Genomic DNA, 21,892 nt, shown 5'->3' with positions numbered 1-21,892 from the left:
ACTGAGGTGGTCCAGGGCCCGGGCTCAGGCGGGATGCTCATGCTGCGAACTACTCGTTGTGCTCCCCTTGCTGTCGGGTGCCTATTAGAGGCCCCTGGGTCGGGCTGCACTGTCCGCGCTGCCCCCGGAGGAGGAGGAGGAGGAGCAGCGGCTGAGGAGGAAGCGCTGCGAGTGGCAGGGCCTGGACGCAGGAGCAGAAGAAGCGCAGTACCGACACTCTCTCTCCGGGCCTCAGGTGAGTGGGGAGCGGGAGGGAGGCGGGCCGGGTGGGCATGTAATGGCGTGGGCGGCCGTTGCTCGTGAAGAGAGAGGGGCTGAGCACGACATCCAGCTACAGCGGTCGGCCTCGAAGCTGCTGAACCGGGTTCGAGACTCAGCAGAGACACCCGATATTCTGGGCAAATCAATTAATCTGTGCCTCATAAAATGAATGTGTGCGACTGGAGCTAATGTAAAGCGCTCTGATGCCTTCAGGCCGAGATCGCGCTGATTGTGGAAACGAACCTGCAATGTGTATGGGAGTCATGCTCTGATTGAGAAGCCAGTTGATCTTTTGCGGTACTCCACTTAAACTGCAGGTATTTCATATGTGCAACTAATAGAATACTGTGTGGTCAACAAGTAAGCATATAGAATTTTAACATAAAAGGTAGACGTTCAGTGCCTGATAGACTTGCCAAAGCTGAATTATGGTGTAAGAGGATTCTTTATTGACCTATATTTCCTATAAAGCGAATTTGCGAACATGTTTTTATGTAAGAAGCTTTCATGAATATTTCTCTGGAGTTGTGGCAGACCATTTAGTACTACTTACTCATTTTATCTTTTGTTCGTGAAACCTAAAATGTCACACTTGATCTGAGCCCTGTCAGTAAACGCAAGGTTCTTGTTTTTTATATAGTGCTAGTTTTGTATGTATGTCTGCGGTTTAGCACAACCCTTGCAAAAAAGGCAGCACTTCGCCAAAGAGTGATATTAGAGATAGTTGGGTTCTGGAAGCACAAGTGTAGTTTTTATGCATTGTTATGTAGTGCCCTTTTAAAGACATGTCTTCTACTCTTTCTTAAATTGGAGGTTTGGGGCAGTCATGATGGAGAGCAGGATGTTTTTCCAGATCCTGGCTGCATAGTTCCAGAGCCTGGGCCCATTCACGGAAGAGGCTTGCAGCCCTGTTTTTGTTACTGTTTTTACGCTTCTTAGTGTTAGTAATTACAGTTGATTTCCAAGCAAACACAAGTTTAAGTGATCTAGGGCACATGGAGGGAAAGTGATTTGCTGAGGAGCACACCGTTTTGGTCAAGTTGAGAAACTGGGAATTGGAATTCTATTCTCCTTAGCAGCTGCTTCTTTTAGTTCAGTGCATTCAATGTTGCATCATATAAGCTTGAGCTCATTTTAGCTTCCGACATCACATGGATTGCCAGCTTGTAAATCAAAGTATACCAGTCTGCGCCATTGAAACCACTAGCACAGTCAAACTCGCTTTCCTCTCCCCGGCCTTGTGGCCTAGGCTGAAATGTTTGTATGCACTGCAACCACACATCAACATGTAACCTGTGAAACTTCAAATGCATCTCCAATTATGAGTGTAAATGGTGAACAGCAAATTAAATAATCTGGGGAAAGCAGTGTAAAATAATATTTACTCCAATAAAAAAAGGCATTTCCGATGGATACAGAAAACCCCATAGTGAAGCCAAATTACTTATTGTACGTAAAACAATCCCTATTGAACATCCTGCCCATCAACTGAAACCACAATTGTACGTTAGTATATTTGTTTCGAGTATATCATTTGTTTAGTCGATTTATTTTTATGGCATGCTTTTCTGTATTGAATGGTTTCCAATCAAGCGATCTGCATGTACCCTACTTGTTAAAATATTTAGCAAATATTTCAATATTCAGTAGAAACTAGTAATGCACTTTTTTTTTTATTCAGTTGATTATCTTTTCCTCTATCTTTAAAATTTTGGTGGAAATTCTTTAAAGTGTTACTTTTCCTAGCCGACCTGTACATGTTGTCTCCGTTTTATTAACAGATTTCAAAAGTACACATTCTGTAATCAGTTTGTGCTTGGCTCAGTATTATAGTGCAGTTACTATGCTGCCTTTACATGATGTGATATATTCGTGCTCTGACCTGCCTTCAATGTATGTATAAAGACCTTTATGCACTGTAAAGCGCTCTGATATCCGCAAGGATCTTGTTCGCGCTCTATAAAACTTTCAAAATAAATAAATAAAAGTGAGGTGCTTGTTGTCCACCTTTTGACAGAAGTTTGTCCTCGGCTCCCTAAAATAGTAATAGAATATCAGCCTAATGTTCTGGACGCTGTAAGCTTTGTTTACAAACACTGGGCAAAAACCTCGTTGCAATGGCTTTCAAAATAAAAATTCTAAGGTTGTGTCATGCCCTACTTATCGGGAGTTACGGCATGCAGGGTATGTCAAATCGACCATTTTAGTTGGCAACGCACCCCCCCCTATTAACAAATATATATCTATCTCCAAATCCAAAGTGCGGTAAACTGACGTGCTGCCTGATCGCTGGTGGTGCACAAAAGCTAGCGCTAGTGCCAGAAATGTAGAAAAAACAATTCCCCAATCTCCATATGAATGAAGAGCAGACACTCATAATCATGGCCTGCCTGTGTATGGAACTAGGAAGTGTTTGGGTTTCACTGCGCTTTTATCATCTCGGTCTGTGGGGGGAGGCACTTCACATAAAAGCCAGAAGCATAGAGTTATGCAAAATAAGAACCCCGGCCCTAAATGAACATGCTAAGCTTCTGATGCTACATGTCTGTGCTTGTGGCTCACGGGTTTGGTGCCTCGTGTATTTTTTTGTTTATATCTTTAAGCTCATTCAAGAACAGATGTGCTGTACATTGGCAGCAGAGCCATCCCTGGTATTCTTGACTGTCTGTGTAGCGTAGTACTAGTGAGCAAATAGTCACATGTAGCTTGGCGTATTTAAGGATTTTTAAAAAATGGCATACTTGCTCAGTAAGCATAATTTGTATTTGAGAGCAAGATCAATGCATATATAAGAAAGCGTCAGGCACTGAGGCACAAGGGGTTAAAAATCCCTTACGTAGCTAATACATTGGGAAAAGCAGCAGACGCGGTGCTGACTAATTCCTCCCTGCTGCAGAATTTCTTGCACAGTGGCCTCCTTAGGAGGGCTGCAAGGACTAACCAGCTTCTTGTGAAAATACTGTCTGCCTCTTTTTTCCTTTCTCAGGCAATCGAAGTAGGCATTTTATTTCTTGTCTCACAGCTTGATGCCTGTGCTGTGAAAGAAGATATTGTTATGTTTCCTGGATCTGCTTACATTAAATAATGTAAGCAAAGCTATGCCACTGTTGATAAACGAGGTCTATAATCCGAGCCGTCTCCTTTGTCACCCTTTCCGTTTGAGGGATTATTAGACTGCATGGGTAATGTGGCAGACTTTGTCTTCATTTCTTGCTCCGGTACAAGCTGTCAATTTTTCTCCCTTAGTAAAGCTGCTTGTGGAATGACCTGCCCTCCGCAAGCATGTGCTCATTCATATTAGCTTGCCGCCGTCCTTCTTCTGGCAAAGCCTCGTCTGTCAGTCCTTCAGGGCTCCCTTTCATTTCGCTCCTGCTTTTGCTTTTTGGGATTAAATGGGGTTATTTCCTTCTGTCGACTTTGGCCTTTTTGCGGGATATGTTTTAATGTGTAATGGGTGCGTCTGGGCAGCAGGGTCTTAGTGGGGTAGAAAATAGGCCTTGGCAACAAAATAAAGTGGCCCATATTTATGAATTGGTGGTAAAAAAAAAATGTGGCCCACATTTTCAATACGAGCACCTTTCGACTGTTTAAGGCATAATGTCTGGGTGGGGGGTGGGGAACCACATGTTTTTGTGATTGTTGCAGGCAATGTGGGTGATAATATTCAAGAAATGTGACAGTCAAGTCCTTCTCTACCTAAAGGATAATTATATTGACACATCCCTGCCCTTCTACCCTCAAAGTGTGACTGGTCTATCCAATCATGCCACGAGATAACAGCAACCACAGCTGCACACTACTACCTATTACTGCCTTCTAGTCCTGATTTCAAGATGTTTACAATCCCAGCCCACACACAGCCACAAAACTGGCCCACACACTGACCTCACTCTAGGTCGTCTTGAAAACCCAGCTCTTTAAATGGCGAAGCTCTATTTGACTTATACTAAAGAATCTTGTTAGTTTTTAAAGACTGTTAGGTTTCACATTTCAATCGAGAGTATTTATTGTTTCAAGTTACATCCATGCAAACTCTTGGATGTTAATATTTATTTGAAAATTGCATTTTCGGTGCACAAAATAGATGTGGGGTGTACGCAAGCGAGTCTATCTTTGCATAATAGTACAAACTCTGTTTTATGCATGTATAAGTTTAAACGTGTTATAGTAATTTTTAAAATGTGTTTGACATCCGCTCCAGTAGGTCGCTCTGTACGTCTTTGTATAAATCAATGTCTCGTGCATCGGGCCCCAGATACACTCTCTTTGGCACTGGAGTGCGCTTCAGTTTTCTGCAGCCGATAGAGTGCACTTGAGGCTGAGCGCAAGGTCTTATGGGGCGATAGAAGCTCATGGTGACATGAATTCCTCCCAAGAGCCACTCTCCACTCAATATAAGGCGATAGCTCTGGCTGTACTCTTATAAGGTCCCAAAGAGCAAGACCTATTGGGTATGGCAATGCTTGTTGTTTATTGTCACATGCGGATGTTAAGGTAGTGCTAATAAGGTGAAACCAATGAGCAAACAAAATGAAACAGATACTATCACAAACTATGCTGCATCACACAGCATAATTTGCCTCTTCTTGCAGCATAATTTAGTCAGCCCGCCACATACTCTATGTATCTAGTGGGTTTCAAAAATGAAATGAGCACAGCTTTCTGGCTGGGTCTAGATCTGTGTATGCTCAGAATAGTGATGAAACACAAACATTTCCCTCACTACAGGCACTGCTGTATTGCAGGTTTCTTGAATACCCAGGGATGCATATTAAGGGCAGTATCTGCCTTTGATTTATGAAGTGAGTTGATGACAGCATACCTTTCAATGTGGCATGCAGACTGGCCAGGTTTATCATTTATATCAATTTTGTCATGTTAGATGTTGTATTTACTACAGGTTGTGATTCCTACATAATTGATTAGTGACATATTGGTCTTGCTGAGGATGGAGCAATGGAGATTGGGCAAAAGATGATGGCTATGACAGCAAGTGTCCTATTATTTAATTTTGGCAATTCACCTTTGAATTTAGATCTCCACATGCTTTTGGATGCATGAATGACGCAGCGATTGACAAGGCATACCTAATTGTCAAAAGACAAGGGATACATAAAGGGGAATTTAGAGACACCTTCGCTTAGATTTTTTAGGATATACTTGACATAACTTTCATATTGTTCATATTCAACTTCTTACTGAAGTGCATATTGCTCCAAACTGTCATCCCTTTCTGGCCCATGGCTATGCATACACACAAATTAGAAGATGTAACACACTAGTCTAGCAATCAACAGCGAGGGACTAGCAATTTAAGAAATCAGCATGTTTTCCATCCAGTGGAGTTATGGTAGAGTCATTTACATGTTCACGACTGCTATACAATCAGCCAGTCTCTGATTCCTGTATCTAGCAGAAAGGGTATGAAACCAGCATGAAAACAGAGTACACATTACATTACCAAGGGTTCATTCCCTGCCCGTAAAGGCACATTGCCTGATCAGTCAATGTGTTTACTGTTACTGATCATCTGTTTTCCTCTCCATATTGTTGTGATGTTAATGCTATTGGTTTTACTGGAAATTGTGATGTATTTACAGAAGTGATATAGTTGAAGTAAAAGGCACTTTACGCCCATTCCCAACCCCACCCATCCATGGGTTGCGGAAGCTAATTAGCAGACTGGGAGCATTGCTTTCATTTTCCTTTAGTGTAATAGGCTGGCTGGTGAAGTGCACTTCCCATAGTGTGCAGTCGCTTCAATTTGCCTTTAGGTGACTACCTGGCTTGATGGTGGTTTTCTATTTGATTTCATGTAACTCCTTGTCTTGATGAGTGCATTGGTTTTAGTTTGTTTGAGGTAACTGCTTCACATGCTGGTTTCTTCACACAGCTGATACCCACCCTGAGAAAGCCAGAGCTGCCCTGTTAGTGGTATCAACACCAGTGCACGTAGGTTCCTTACAGCTCCTTCACTTGAAGTGGGTTACCACCTACCCGTTACTTTTTTTATCCTGCTCGTACCAAGTCGGACCCAGACCAGTCCCCACAGTTGCTCCGGATTAATGGACATTGTCATGTCATCTCAGGCGCGATGTAAAGAGTGAGCTGAGGACTCTTTTGGCTCAAGAACCAACTAGCTGGTGACCCTTGTGGTTGTTTAAAGATTTAAGATCAGCCTGTAACTCAGTCTTGAGCTGGGTCGGTGACCTCGATTACAAAGTGGCTGTGCCAGATGTCCCATTATGACCCCTTTTGCCGGTCTCCCCTTCAGGCGCACAGGGCATAAAACTGGGGGGTTCTCAACCCTGCCAAAAACTGAGGGGTGACCCTAAGAGCACAGCTGCCATCCTATCAGGGGTGGGATGCTTTGGTGTGCTGGTCTGGTTTTCTGGGTGCATTGGCTCAAGTTTTTTCCCATGTAATTAATTGGGTAAGTTGCTTTTATATGAATGTCTGACTTATGACTGTGCATTCCTTTCAGTGTGCACTTGCTTCAGTTTTCTTTTGAGTCACTGTCTAGTTTGCTGGATGTATTGCTTTCATTTTTCTTTCATTAAACTGTTTGACATGCTTGGTGCTTTTATGTTGGTGCCTGCATGCTGAGGTGTACTCTTCTTCAGTTTAAATGTATGTGACTGGCCTGTTGACTAGCACCCTGCTTTCAAAGTGAAGGTTCACAGGTTCACACTTGCTTTAGTTTACTTTTGTATGGTTGACTGCATGCACTGTTTTGCTGGATGCATTGCTTTAAGTTACTACTTGATGCATTGCTTTCAGTTTGCTTTAAAGTAATTGCCTCTCATTTTCCCAAAGCTTTGTGAAGGCTGTTTCCCAACTGCGTGCAACTTCTTCTACTCTTAGAGCTGAGATTTTCATGAAAGTCTTATAGTCTGAATTCAGCACCTGAGCGTAATAGGACGAAATGTATGAAGCTCTGTGGTTATACTGAATAAGCAGCTACCTATGTTATGCCATCTATTAATGTAATAACTGCACTTTCACAATTGCTTTATTAACCTTCCTGCTTTCTCAAATTTGCTTGAAAATGCACGATTTTTCTTCTTTTTTTTCAAAATTTTCTTGGTGGGGGTTATCCCCCCAAACCTCCCTTTTGGGGTTCGGGCTCGCTCGCTCCGCTCGCTCGCTACGGTGCTGGATGCAAATCACTTTGCGCCCCACCACTTTGAAATGTCACCCACCGCCCCTGCCCGTGGACGGACCATTTTCTGGTCACGCCCCACCTCCCTGGTCAAAAACCCCCTACCTTCACCAGAGACCGAGCGTGGGCCAGACTCTCGGTGGAGGACTGGTCCATAGCCCTGGACGCCTCGACCCCAAGTCTCACGGAGGACTCCTCCACCGCCGACTCCCAAGTCAGAGATTGGATATCCTCCTCCCTCGACAGTATCATCCCCCAAAAAAATCGGGAGATCAAAAACAGGATAAAGGGCCAGGCCCCCTGGTACAACCCTGACCTCCGTGACCTCCGCAAAGAATGCAAAAAGGCTGAGAGACAGTGGAGAAAGGACTGGCTCCACAGTAACAAAGACATTTACAATAGCACGGTAAGACGCTACAAATCGGCTCTCAAACTAGCCAAGGCAGGATTCTATGACAATAGAATACAAAATGCCACTAATTCTGCGAAAGAATCTTACTTGATTGTCAAGGAACTCCTCAATATTCCCTCGACACCCGCTGATTCCCACGCCCCTCCGGACAGAAGTAACGACCTTGCCTCCTTCTTCGACTCAAAAATTTCGCGGATACTGGACTCTCTCCCTACTATCTCCCCTCATAATTACGCTGATACAGAGGTCTGCACTAACAGCCCGCGGCTGTCCTCCTTTAGAGCAGTCTCCCTCAGTGAGGTCACCTCCACGTTAGCCAATATGAAAAGCGGCTCACCCCTTGATCCGGCCCCGGCCAGACTTTTAAAATCTGTGTCTCCCAGCATAGCCCCTACCATCAGGGATCTCATTAACATCTCCCTCCTCCAAGGCATAGTGCCTCCCAACTGGAAAAACGCGGTCGTCAAGGCCCTGCTTAAAAAGCCCCATTTGAACCCGGACGACATGACCAACTACAGACCTATATCACTCCTTCCCTGTATCAGCAAGATGGCTGAGAAACTAGTCAATTCGCAACTCTCCCAATTCCTTGAGACCAACTAAATCCTGCGCTCTTCTCAAACAGGCTTTTGGCCCGGCCAGGGCACGGACACAGCCCTCCTCTCCGTCATCGAGGAGTCAAGGTGCATTCTGGATTCAGGAGGATCAGTGGCAGTGATCCTCCTGGACCTCAGTGCCGCCTTTGATACGGTGGATCACCGTGTCCTTCTACACCGCCTGGCCAGGGCAGGAATTGTGGGAACAGCACATGCGTGGATTGACTCCTTTTTATCTGGCCGTTCATTTCAGGTGTGGGACGGCAACTCTCGCTCAGACCCCCTACCACTTACCTGTGGAGTTCCCCAGGGGTCCTCGCTTAGTCCCACCCTGTTTAATGTTTACATGGCCCCCCTGGAAGATGTCGTGACCCCCTACGGGATTAAAATAGTAAACTACGCTGACGACACCCAACTTGTCGTCTCTCTCTCCCAGCTGGATAAACACCCAGACAACCTGCTGAACTGTCTCCAGGACATTTACACCTGGATGTGCGAATCCTCCCTGAAGCTGAACGGTGCAAAAACCGAAATTATGCTTCTGGGCAACAAATGGTCCTCCATCCCTCCCTCGGTTTGGCCGGACGCCTTTGGTGAGATACCCACACCAAAGACAGAAATCAAAACGCTAGGTGTCTGGCTGGAACCGACCCTCACCATGAAGACCCAGGCAACCAAGACCGCTGGAACATGTTTTGGCCTCCTGCGGTCAATCCGCAAAATTCTCCCTCTCCTTCCCCCCCTTTCCAGGAAACTCTTGGTTCAGGGGCTCATTTTAGCCCGGCTTGACTAGAGCAACGCCGTCTACCTCGGCGCACCGGAATTCACCTTGGCCAAACTCCAACGTGCACAAAATGCCGCGGCAAGGCTCATCATGAACCTCCCTCCCAGAGCCTCTGCCAAACCAGCCCTCAAGGCTCTGCACTGGCTTCCTGTTCGCCAGCGAGTAGAGTTTAAAGCCATGTGCACCAGCCACAAACTCATCAATGGTGCCGGCCCAGCCGCCCTGAAAGACCTGGTCGCCCCCTACAAAGCCCCAAGAACACTTCGCTCTGACGATGAACATCTGGCCATCTTCCCAAAATTCAAGAAGGCTCGGACCGGTGGCCGTCGTTTCTCGGTCAAAGCCTCTGCAGGTTGGAACGCACTTCCCTGCAATTTGCGTCTGGAACCCTCTCACGCCCTCTTCCGGAAAAAACTAAAAACCTTTTTATTCCCCAAATAGTCCTCCGGTCCTTCCTCCTCCTGGTTCTTACAACTCTATAGCGCGGGGATGCCTACGGGTCACCAGGCGCTCTATAAATTTATAAATAAATAAATAAATAAATTAATTAATGGCCGCCTCTCCCAGAAATTGGATATTCCAGCAGCTTGTAGTATTTAGGGAAGCATTTGGTAATTCTTTGAAAAACCTGACGTATTGGACCTTCTTTACAAAACCCGAACGTTGTCTCCGTTTTGTTGCTAACTTTACCCTTCTATCAGTATAATAGTCATAGCATGTTATCAGATGGTATTTAGGTAAGCCTCAATTAGCAGCCGCTTTACAAACTAACAGTCAAGTGCTAATTGGTCCTCACAACCGAATATATGTTAGTCACCATACCATACGCCACTTGCTTATTCCTGTTCTATTCACCACATTAATGGTTCTTTAAATGCATTCAGCTAGTATCTTTGAAGGAATCGCCAAATAGTTTGAAACGGCTGAGTCCATTCTGCTGTTCTTTCCCCTATAAATTACTACAATTGTTCGAAGTTATTTAAACAAATGATTGGTAAATGAGGACAACTAATTAATTTGGGGATACAGAATCTTGGTCTGTCTTGCATGGTATGCAGCATTTTTGTGCTATGTAGTTGAAAACAACCAAGGTGAAAGTATCGTCAACAGTTCTCGAATGTAAAATCTGATAAAAGCTTCTCTGACCGGGAACATTAGAGGTTCAATCATATACACGTGTGGAGTAAGTTCTGCATAACGCCTGTTATGTTCGGCATTATTTTAGCATAAACATAGATTGATTATTATTATTATTGAAACCACAGAAAATCAATGAATATTTCTCCAGTTGGGCTTTAAATACTATGGGAGAATAAGTTAAAATACTGTTTACTCAAAAAGTCTCAAGCTTTAATAGATGGTCTACTGCAGTTGTCTTAAATGGATTGAAAGGTCTTTTGATGACTTCAGCCCTGGGGTTTGCTCTTTGTAACCTGAATCAGTACTCTGCTGCTGTTTTGGCAGCTACCAAACTTCAGGTTGTGTTCCCCAATTATGATCTCAAGAATGATTGAGAGGTCCCATTTACAATAAATTTAACACGTCTCAGTACATTTTACCCGTAATGTAATTCCTCGTCAGCTGTACCCGAGAATGCAGTCACTTCAAAAAGCAAGCAAAAGGACATACAACCAGAGTAGGCATCCCTCTCCACCCCAACCACTTTATTGATTCAGCATGTGCAGACCAGAGTAATTACACATTTTGTGTCACAAAAAGAAATTACTTCTCCCTAAAATGATTTATGGGTATTTGTATCCCCCTAAGTGTACCGTTTGTGGCTCTGCCTGTGTGTGTGTGTGGCTCTGTGTGTGTGTGTGTGGCTCTGTCTGTGTGGCTGTGGCTCTCTGGCTGTGGCTCTGTGTGTGTGGGTGTGTGTGTGTGGCTGTGTGGCTGTGGCTGTGTGCATGTGGCTGTGTGCATATGGCTGTGTGCGTGTGGCTGTATGCGTGTGGCTGTGTGCGTGTGGCTGTGTGTGGCTGGATGTGTGTGTGTGGCTGGCTGTGTGTGTGTGGCTGGCTGTGTGTGTGTGTGGCTGGCTGTGTGTGTGTGGCTGTGTGTGTGGCGGTGTGCATGTAGCTGTGTGCGTGTGGCTGTGTGCGTGTGGCTGTGTGTGTGTGGCTGTGTGTGTGGCTGGCTGTGTGTGTGTAGCTGGCTGTGTGTGTGGCTGGCTGTGTGTGTGTGTGTGTGGCTGGCTGGCTGTGTGTGTGTGGCTGACTGGCTGTGTGTGTGTGGCTGACTGGCTGTGTGTGTGTGGCCGGCTGTGTGTGTGTGTGTGGCTGGCTGGCTGTGTGTGTGGCTGGCTGGCTGTGTGTGTGTGGCTGGCTGTGTGTGTGGCTGGCTGTGTGTGTGTGTGTGGCTGGCTGTGTGTGTGTGTGTGGCTGGCTGTGTGTGTGTGTGGCTAGCTGTTTGTATGTGGCTGGCTGTGAGTGTGTGGGGCTGGCTGTGTGTGTGTCGGGCTCGCTGTGTGTGTGGGGCTTGCTGTGTGTGTGGCTCTCTGTGTGTGTGGCTCTGTGTCCGCGAATACTCTCTACTACTCTCTAATGCTCACCTATTGCCATTGTAAATGACAACACCATTTATTTATGGGTTTTTTTTAAAAAAAGGAAAAAAAATGTCAGGAGCAATACCAACAGCTCTACCTTTAATAATGCCGAGACCATTGCAATGTAAATGCTTGTTTATTTTATACCTTCAGCCTGCTGCACAAGGTAGGATTTTGTACAACATTCCTAAAAACATTAGAGCTGGAAAACCAGGTTTGGGCGTCTGCTCAACATCCTGTGATTCTAGGCCAATCAATTAATCTCCCCACGCCTACCAAAAAACGAATGTGACAGAGTGTAACGTAACTGGTGCTTGTGGAAAGCCCTACAATACCTTCAGGTAGACATATAGCAGCTAAAACAGTGTCTAGCAACTATTCAAAGATAACAGGAAGTTCGTAGGCTTGCTTCTGATTTTGTGAAGTGTCATTAAGGTTGATGGGATTCATTCTCTGACGATAGGTGACAGTGCAGTGTTTTTTTAATAAGTGTGCAGATTTGTAATACACATTCTGTTACGTTTCTCATGATTTGAAGCACTTGTTTACTGTAAAACTATTGAAGCCTATTGCCCTGTTTGCGCTGCCTATGTATGGTGACTTCGAATAAAATAATACAACGAAGATCTCTACATTAACTTGGGTGAAGATTAAACTCCACTGCAGTCAGTGTAATGTTAGCGTTTCAGTGCGTTTCAGTGTGCGCGGATCCCTACTCAGAGAGGCACGAGTGTCGGAGCACGGCACTACCGGCTCGGCACTCTCTGGTGCATGTATTCCAATAAACAAAGTTCTCCCTACTACAGCGTCCTGTCATCATTTCTGTGGGGACCACCACTTTACAATGGCGACGAGGTCGTGACAAAAAAAGGAATAAAGAAGAGACACCACCATAGAAAAAAAGAAAAAAAACAAACAGGACAGGGAAGAGCTGCAAGCCTGCAACCAGCACACTGACAGGTCAACTGTAAGTAAACTACCACAAACAAGCAGTGGACACCAGAGAGCGCGGCAGAGCCCATATCCACATGGAGGGAGCTGAACTGAGCACTGGGGAAGAAGTGAAAGGGCGCGCAGAGGGGCACACCACCCAGGACACCCCCAACACAACACAACCGAGGGCAGGAGCACTGGCGACCTCTGGGAAAAGCGAAGGGGCAGAAACAGAAAACCCCCAGCTGCAAAACGAGACACAAGAGGAAAACAGTGCACCTGGTAGCCCCAGAAGTCACGGTGACACCCCGCACACAGAAAGGCGCGAAAAGATGTGCGCGCAAGCAGCCTCAGCGACGGCCCCCGTGCAGTTCTTACCCAAACCAGGGGAACCCCTCATGAGGTGGGAAGATTGGAGAGACTACATAGACAACTTCATCGAAGTGCTGGAGGATGAAAATGACGAGAAGTTTACCAGTAAAAGGAAGAGGCGGATATTGTTACACAATCTAGGCCCGGAGGGGCTAAGGATTTTCAAGAATCTGGTACCCAAACCACGGGGAGTACAGATGACGATGTGTATGCCCACGCAATCGAGGAATTAAATGAACACTACAAACCGGCGGTTTGCGTTTCAATTGACAGATACAACTTCCAGAAAAGAAAGCAACAACCAGGGGAATCGGTGGAAGAGTATGTGGTGGCATTGAGGAAATTGGCATCCACGTGCAGATATGACACGTTCCCAGATGAATTCATCAAGGATCAAATAGTAAGGCACACTACGAGTACTGCGGTGCAAGACAAGCTGTGGGCCAGCGGTGACGACACGCTGCAGGAAGTAATGATCATAGTCAAGAGAGCGGAATTGGCGCGAAGATGCGCGGAGGCGGCAAAAAGAGAGACCGCAGCACGTCCGATGGTGAACAGGATAGACGACGACGAGCACCGTAAGGACAACAGAAGCAAGAGGCCCACATCGAAGGGACCGAACAGGTGGCAAGGGAATCCGGGACCACCGGGGAAACAGACGGGGAACAATAAGAAGGCTTGCTACAGGTGCGGAAGCTGGGCACATGAAGCCTACGAGAGGAAGTGTCTGGCGTTTCGCGCCAAATGTATGTACTGTGGGATCGTAGGGCACTACGAGAAAGTGTGCCGCAGGAAAGCCTCCAGTAGTGTGGTCAAGTAAATCGACCAAGGACAAGAGGACAGAGAGGAGAACGACCATAAAGACGAGGACACAGTACTTTGCATCTACGACCAAGTGTTGAGCGTAGACAACAAAAGGTCGACCAAGCCGGTGCTGGACATGACGATCGGAGGTGTACCGATAAGTATAGTGGCTGATACCGGATCGCCATATACCATTGTCCAGAGAGCAGTGTGGAACGAAACATTCAAGCTGCACCTGGGCCCAGACCTGGAGAAACTGGACATAAGACCAGTCACATACAACGGAGACCCTATCCCCATGGTAGGATTCAGACCGTTAAAGTTTGAATTCAGAGGACGCAGCGCCTACTGCAAATTGTACATATCTGAGAAGGGACCATCGGTGTTGGGATGGCTAGACCAGGGTGACTTGGGCATTCACTGGATCCTGGTGGTAAAGTACAGATCCTACTCACCGAACCGGAAGTGTGGCCAGACCTGGCCAAATGGAAGAGAGAGTACCCCAAGGTATTTGGAGGCACAGTGGGGAAGCTTGAAAAGTTTGCGCACAAAATCGTTCTCAAGGCAGGCGCCATACCGGTGTCTCACAAAGTGAGAAATGTACCTCTCGCAGTGAGAGAAGCGGTGCAAATAGAACTACAAGAATTAGAAAAAAAAGGAATCATCGAACCGATCACGTGCGCTGAGTGGCTGGCGCCACTGGTAGTGGTCATGAAACCCAGTGGGAAGGTCAGGCTATGTGTGGACCTGCGCGAATTAAATAAGAACATTGTGGTGGAGAAGTTTCCCTTGCCAAGGATCGAAGAGATGCTGGCCAAAATGAGAGGTATCAAGTGGTACTCAACTATCGACCTAACGTCCGCATATCATCAAATTGCATTGCACCCGGAGAGCAGGAGGTTGACATCATTCATTACCCCCTTCGGGTGCTACCAGTTCTGCTGTATGCCGTTTTGACTAGCATCAGCGGCTGCGGTGTTTCAGAAATTGATGCACCAACTGTTCAAGAATATGGATGGCATCCAATATTTCCAGGACGACATCCTAGTGATGGGACGAGACAGGTTAGACCACGATGCAAAACTGACCAAGGTGCTGAGAGTGCTAGAAGGAAAGGGCCTCACGGCGGAGTGGGAAAAGTGCCGCCTGGGCATGGAATCAGTGACCTATCTAGGGCACGAAATTGGAGTGCAAGGGATCACCCAAAAGATGGAAAATGTGAAGGCGATTTGTGATGCACCACCACTACCCACAAGCAAGGAAGACGTCAGGTCCTTCTTAGGTATGGCGGAATACTACAGTAAATTTGTGCAGCATTTCGCAACAAAGACGCACCGCATGAGGAAATTAACTAGAGAGAGCTCAGTGTTCTGCTGGTCGGAAGAGGCACAAGGGGAATTCGAGAGTATAAAGAAAGATGTGGTGGGAGCCATAGCCCTACAAGGATATGATCCTCAGGGAAGAATGGTTCTCACGACAGATGCCAGCGATAAAGGATTGGGTGCGGTGTTGATGCAGGACCGAGGACAAGGAGTGATGGAAACACTGAGTTTCGCCTCTCGCACATTGAGCGACACAGAAAGAAAATACAGCGTCATTGATAAGGAGATGCTAGCTGTGGTGTGGGCAATGACAAGATTTAGACAATTCCTGTGGGGCACACGATTTCAATTCAAGACTGATCATAAACCATTGGTGAAGGTACTAACCTCTAGCGGAAAATGACACTAAAACTACTGGAATTTAAATACGACGTAGAGTACATTCCAGGTAGTCGGAACAAGGTGGCGGACTACCTGAGCAGGGCGGCAGCCATGGAACCAGGGGAAGAGGACCAGACCGGTGGAGAGGAGATGGTGGCCCTGACGGTTGACCAAGAGAAGGTCATCAGCAACAAGGAATCGAGCGAAGCCTACAGTGAAGACCCAGCCATACAGGAGGTGAAAAAATGTATAGTACAGGGCTGGCCAGAGAAGAAACACACCAGCGAAACCCTAAGCATGTACTATGAAGTCAGGGAAGAGTTGTCTATGGATGATCAAGGAGTGTTCGTGTATAGGGGAGACAAGGTCATTCCCCCACCGGGCATAATTGCAAAACTATTGGCGATACTCCATGAAGGCCATTTGGGGATAGGCAAGATGAAGTTGAGAACCAAGCAAGAATATTAGTGGCCAGGTATGGACCTACTAGCGGAACAGTATGTCAGGGAGTGCCCACAGTGCCAGGGAGCAGACAAAACACTCAAGCCACTGCGCCCGGCGCTGGGAAGAATTGAACCCCCCCAGAACCCGTGGGAGGAGCTATCCATTGACATATTGGGCCCAATCTTGGATGGGCAAGGTACCCAAAAGTATGTGTGTGTCCTCATCGACAGATACTCGAAATGGCCTGAAATGAAGGTGGAAGAGGTAATGGACACGGAGACGATTTTAAGATTCTTGCATGACACATTTGTGAGGGAGGGCATTCCCAAATCCATCCTAAGCGACAATGGCCCTCAGTTCACCTCAGACAAATGGACTGGCTTCATGGAAAGAAACGGGATCCTCTCCAAGAACACGTCGATCTATCACCCGGCGGGAAATGGATTAGTAGAACGCTTCGACCGAGTGGTGATGGGATCCGTTCAAGCAGCGATATCCAATAACAAGGACTGGGAGACAGAAATATGGAAAATGGTATGGGCGTACAGGATCACCCCTACAGGAACCGGATACAGTCCCTTCCAAATCTTGAGGGGACGGGACCCCTTCACAAAGGACAATCGAGTGTGGAAGTTGAAGACCATAACGAGCAATTGGTCCCCGGCAGTGGTTCAGGCAAACTTGGAGAAAGCACAGGACACCTACGCAAAGCACTATGACAGGCGAAGAAATGTGAAGGACACTGGATTTGAGGAAGGTGAATGGGTGCGAGTTAAGTTGGCGACGATGCAAAGAAAAGGGGATAGCAAATGCAGTAAACCCTTGCAGGTAAAGGAAGTGTACGACAGAGCTGCCCTGTTGAGCGATGGCAATGTATGGTCTCAGGACCGCATGGTGAGATGCAATAAAGTGCTACAGTGGAGCCAAGGTGGGCGAGAATTGGAAAATGTGGAGGAGGCTGGTGCAGGAAGTGAACAACTCAACGAGGAGACGGACATGGGGAGAGAAGAAATCGGCGGGGAGCAAAGTAACAGAGGAAGCCCCAGAGTGAAGGAGGAGACGAACATGAGGAGATCAAGGGAGAGCCTGGGCAATGGGGGAGGTAATGCAGAGACTCCTGAGAGAAAAGTCACGGCTACTCCGATAAGACAGACCCGAAGGGGAAGGACAGTGGTGAGACCAGCCAGATTTCAAGACTTTGATATGAGCGGCGGACTGTAAGTTACAATTTTCTATTGGTTGGAAAAAAGGGAGATATGTAATGTTAGCGTTTCAGTGAACGCACGTTGCGTCACGACGTGACGTGCCGGCGGCCATTTTGGGGATGCACGCGCATCCCTACTCAGAGAGGCGCGAGTGTCGGAGCACGGCACTACCGGCTCGGCGCTCTCTTGTGCATGTAATCCAATAAACAAAGTTCTCCCTACTACAGCGTCCTGTCATCATTTCTGTGGGGACCACCACTTTACAGTCAGGCCCCAGAGGCCATCTCCACTTACCCTGCTCCATGCACAACGATACAGCTCTTCCAATCTGCATGCAGCTGCTTCACGATGGCTGCTGCTCTCTGGAGGGCATCGGGTCGAACAGTTTCCAGCTGCCCTTTGAGTGTCAGAGCGCTGCCTCCGAGCTTGACTATACAGTCAACAGCAGCCAAGCCTTGCAGGGTTCACAGGAGACAGAAACAGCACAGGGAAGTGCTGCAGCCATTTTACTCATATGGACTTCACGTCAGCACTGAGAAGAAAAGGAAGCATAACCAAAAAAAGCATTTGCAATGCAATAGGACTTGCATTTACGCCAGACCTACTGCATTGCAAACAGTAGTAATCATGGACAACGGGAGGGAGGACGGGGGAAGGCACGAACAACGGGAGTGGGGGCGGGGGGCAGAAGGCACGGACAATGGAAGTGCGGGAGGGGGGTGGGGTTGACAAGGCATGGGCAACGGGAGGGAGGGGGCAGTAGAGAAGGCAGTAGAAGAACCTCATTAAAGAAAATAGTGCTTACAGTCTAAATAACACATACCATGTAACACTCGAAGTAAAGCGGAAAGTAACCATGGGAGGATACAAATGATGACATGGCTGTCATAAGGAGGGACTAACAAGCCCATAAACCAATCTGAAGGCAGCATTTACAAAGGACACTCTTCTCCACTCCCCCTCAACCACTCCACTGGCCTCCCTCCTACCAATACACCGGCTACCAACTCCCCTAACTCACAACTAAAGAACAATACATCCTTGCTCAACTTCCTCACCATCACAGAGCTAGAAGTCCTCAAAATAATTGGCAATCTTAAACCGTCCTCCCACACAAAAGACCCTGTACCCTCCAATCTTGTCCCCACCCTTAAACACATCAACGCTCCATTCTGGACAAAAATTATCAACACCTCTCTCGCCACGGGCTGTGTCCCCACCTTCCTTCAACTTGGTTAAATCTCACCCATAATTAAAAATCCAAATGCTGACCCAAATGAACTAAATAATCTCCGCCCTATCACCAACCTCCCCCTTCTCTCAAAGGTCCTTGAAAAATGTGTCCTACTACACCTTGACAAATACGTCGAAAACTTTAACCTACTCGAACCCCTTCAGTCTGGCTTCTGGAGAGGCTGCAGCACCGAAACGGCAATGCTCAATGTCATTGATGACATCCATCAATCACTTGATAATGGGGAGACCTCCCTTCTTATCCTCCTTGATCTCTCTGCAGCGTTCGATACAGTCAACCATTCAACCTTACTCAATGTTCTTATGACCTGTTTCGGCCTTAACGACACTGCCCTCAAATGCTTCACCTCATACCTTCAACACCGAACTCAGCAAATAAAAATTCAAAATTGTCTCTCTAACCCCCCTTCTGTCTCCCTTGGAGTCCCCCAAGGCTCTATCCACTCCCCTTCCCTCTTTAACCTCTTTATGGAACCCCTCACTCTCATTCTTAAACAAGCAGGCATCAACTACCACCTATACGCTGATCACACCCAAATCTATTACAAGATTAAAACTCACGCTGACATCTTACACCTGAACAACTCCCTTCATAAGATTGATTCCTGGTTCCAGTCAAATCATCTCAAACTAAACCCAAATAAAACTGAAATCATCCTCTTCGCCCCTAAAAAGAACCGACTCCCCATTCAATCGTGGATCTCAGACCTTAACGCACTCAACTGCTCACTCACACTGTCCAACTCTGTCAAATCGCTTGGCATTACTATCGACAACACCCTCACCCTTAACCCCTTCCATGCTCATGACGAGCTCAGCTCGTCATGATGCACGGTTGAGCTGTGATGATGACGAGCTGAGCTCGTCATGAAATGATGGAAATGACGAAAAGTCAGCATAGGAGGGGAAAACACCTAGCAGCCAAGGTGTTAACATTCACATCAAAAACTCTGCACTTTACAAATGCTATGATTGATTGATCCATGGGACTCTACCTCGTGGCCGACAGAGCTAGGACCCAAACCCGAACATGACAGAAACCTAGCCTAGGAATCATCCTGGATGATAAACATGAAAGCACAAGTCAACACAGTGAGTTCCTTCTGCTTCCACATACTACACATGCCAGATCTTCAAATGGCTACCCCAGAACACCAGACGTACCATCACACAAGCACTCATCACAAGCAGACAGCCACAGCAACAAACTCTACGCGGGAATGTTCGAACAGTTCCTACAGACTCCAGACCATCGAGAACGCTGCTGCGAGACTCATCCTCAACATCCCATGTCACACCCTCCACATCTCAGAGAGGTCCACTGGCTCCTAACTCACAAACACAGCTTATTTAATTCACAAAAGCAGAATGGGAGGTAGCTAATTTTCTTACTCCACAACCAAAACCTGGAACAACCTCCCACAACTCAGAGCCTCCTCCTCACTTCTTGAATTCTGTAGGAGGCTAAAGACTCATCTTCAACTAACTCTGCAGGCCCCACGCCCACAAAACTGTTCTAGCGCCTGGATACCCTCACAGGTGATTATCACGCTTTAAAAATCCACACAACATAAGTACTTTGCTTAGACTGATGTGATGAGTTGTCTGAGTGTTACCTAGAGCACCTTCGTTAACATGAGGTCATCCAGAGCTGTTTTTCTTCCATTATCTTTGCTCTCAGCGATGTGTCCTTACTGACAACAAGGTCTTACGAGTACCCGGGTGCTGAAGGCTTTGGCTCGTCCATGCATGTTTTATTTTGGCTGTAGATGTTCACACAGTTTTCCAAAAATGTTTTGAAGCTGTTTAGAACAATATGGTGTAAGACATGAAGTTGATACGGTGAAAGATGTTTTGAATCATTCGGTTGTCTATTCAGAAGTCTTTGAAAGATCTGAAGGTTTGGTGTTATCTTTTCGGTTGACCTGGTTGGTTGGTAGGATGCAGAGCAAAGTCCTAGGGATGGCTAAGTAGTCATTCCAGTCGAGGAGTGTGGGTGGTTTGCATTGGATTGCTGGTGATGCTGATAAGACGTGGTTGAGGGTGTGTCCTTTGTAAGGTGTTGGCTGTGTGACATGCTGTACCACATTGAGTGTGTCAATGAGGTGGAGGACGGCATATTTTCCTAGTCCCAAACTCGGAAGCTCTGGTATCTAGGACCACAAACGGCCCAGGTTATGAACACAAACCTCTGCTGAACAGAGGTCGAGCTGAAGGTGGCCCAAGAGTAGTGGCAAATTGAGACATCTTATTTTGCCAGACACAATCCTCCTTTGCTGTTCCAGCATAAAGCTGCTACTTCCTCTCACCTACTAACAAACATTGCGGTATTCTGGAACTGTCCTTTCAGAGGTGGAGGGAGTGTGCGTCGACAGAGGAAGACTTCGATGTCAGTGCTACGGTGGGTTAGTCTAGATTTACCCTATGCATTCTGGGATGTGTAAATCTGCTTTTATGAGGAAGATAACACTACAAGTCGCAGAAAGCAAAGAAAGAACATGTTATGGAGCAGCTAATCATGCTTGGACGAGGAAAATTAGTTAACTATGAATGTGCAGGTGCAAAAACTAAATAAAAACTTTTCTTAATAACCTATAGAAGGCCTAATCTGTGGCATACACGCGATGTAATCCTGGGCAGTCTTTGGATTTAGATGCTTTTTGCCCACCCCGATCATCTAGACTGTACGCACCTTGTACTCCTGGGCAGCCTCTTGCATGGGAAGTACGGAGTGAGCCTTGTGGTCCCGGGACTCTCGACAGATCACACAGATGGGCTCCTGGTCGTCTTCACAGAACAGTTTCAGTTTCTCTTCATGTTCTCGGCACAGATTCTCCCCCTGGACGGAAGCACTCGGGGTGTGAAGCTGTTTCAACAGCTCCACTATGTTTCCCAGCTGTCTGACGGGCCTTAAAATGTTGTTCTTAGAGGTTTCTCTGCACTGAGGGCAGGGGAAGTCTGTCTGCAGCCCCTCCCAGCAGCGAGTGATACAGGACAGACAGAAGACATGTCCACACTCCACAGACACGGGGTCTGTGAAATATTCCAGACATACGGAGCACGAAACCTCCTGCTTTAGCTGTTTGTTTGACGCCATTTTTCTACAGAAAAACTTTCGTTTCTTGCAATCTGTGAAGTGGGCGTGTCTCTATTCTTTCTATTCTAATGTGCGGAGCAGCCGGGGTGGGAGTGTCTGCATTGAGACGGGCGTGTCTTCCACCGCAGGGGCCTCGCCTAATCTGTAAGGAGGAGTCTCTGCAGCGGACGTGGGAGTAGCTCCAAGTGGGAGTGGGAGCGGCTACATGTGCAAGTGGGCGTGGCTCCAACTGACCTGGGCCCATCGGTGATCAATGTCTGCCTGATTCCACAGGTCTTCCGGCAAATTACACGGACCCTCAAAGCAAACTGAGATACAGT

The 21,892-nt window shown here is 46.8% G+C and overlaps 1 protein-coding gene across 1 annotated transcript in view; it reads right to left on the bottom strand.

Annotated features, from left to right (window-relative positions):
• The window catches only part of LOC147717702 (E3 ubiquitin-protein ligase TRIM39-like), a 429,018-nt gene extending 407,446 nt beyond the window's left edge, over positions 1 to 21,572 (bottom strand). Inside the window, exon 1 of the mRNA XM_086924489.1 lies at positions 21,168 to 21,572. Coding sequence (XP_086780615.1) covers positions 21,168 to 21,572 — 405 coding nt within the window. The remainder of the gene's footprint in view (positions 1 to 21,167) is intronic.
• Between the last annotated feature and the right edge of the window lie 320 nt (positions 21,573 to 21,892).

This window comes from Lissotriton vulgaris, chromosome 5 (assembly GCF_964263255.1).
Source record: "Lissotriton vulgaris chromosome 5, aLisVul1.2, whole genome shotgun sequence".
Classification (NCBI taxonomy): domain Eukaryota; kingdom Metazoa; phylum Chordata; class Amphibia; order Caudata; family Salamandridae; genus Lissotriton; species Lissotriton vulgaris.
Note: the sequence above shows the minus strand (reverse complement) of the source record. Positions and strands in the feature narration are given on the sequence as shown.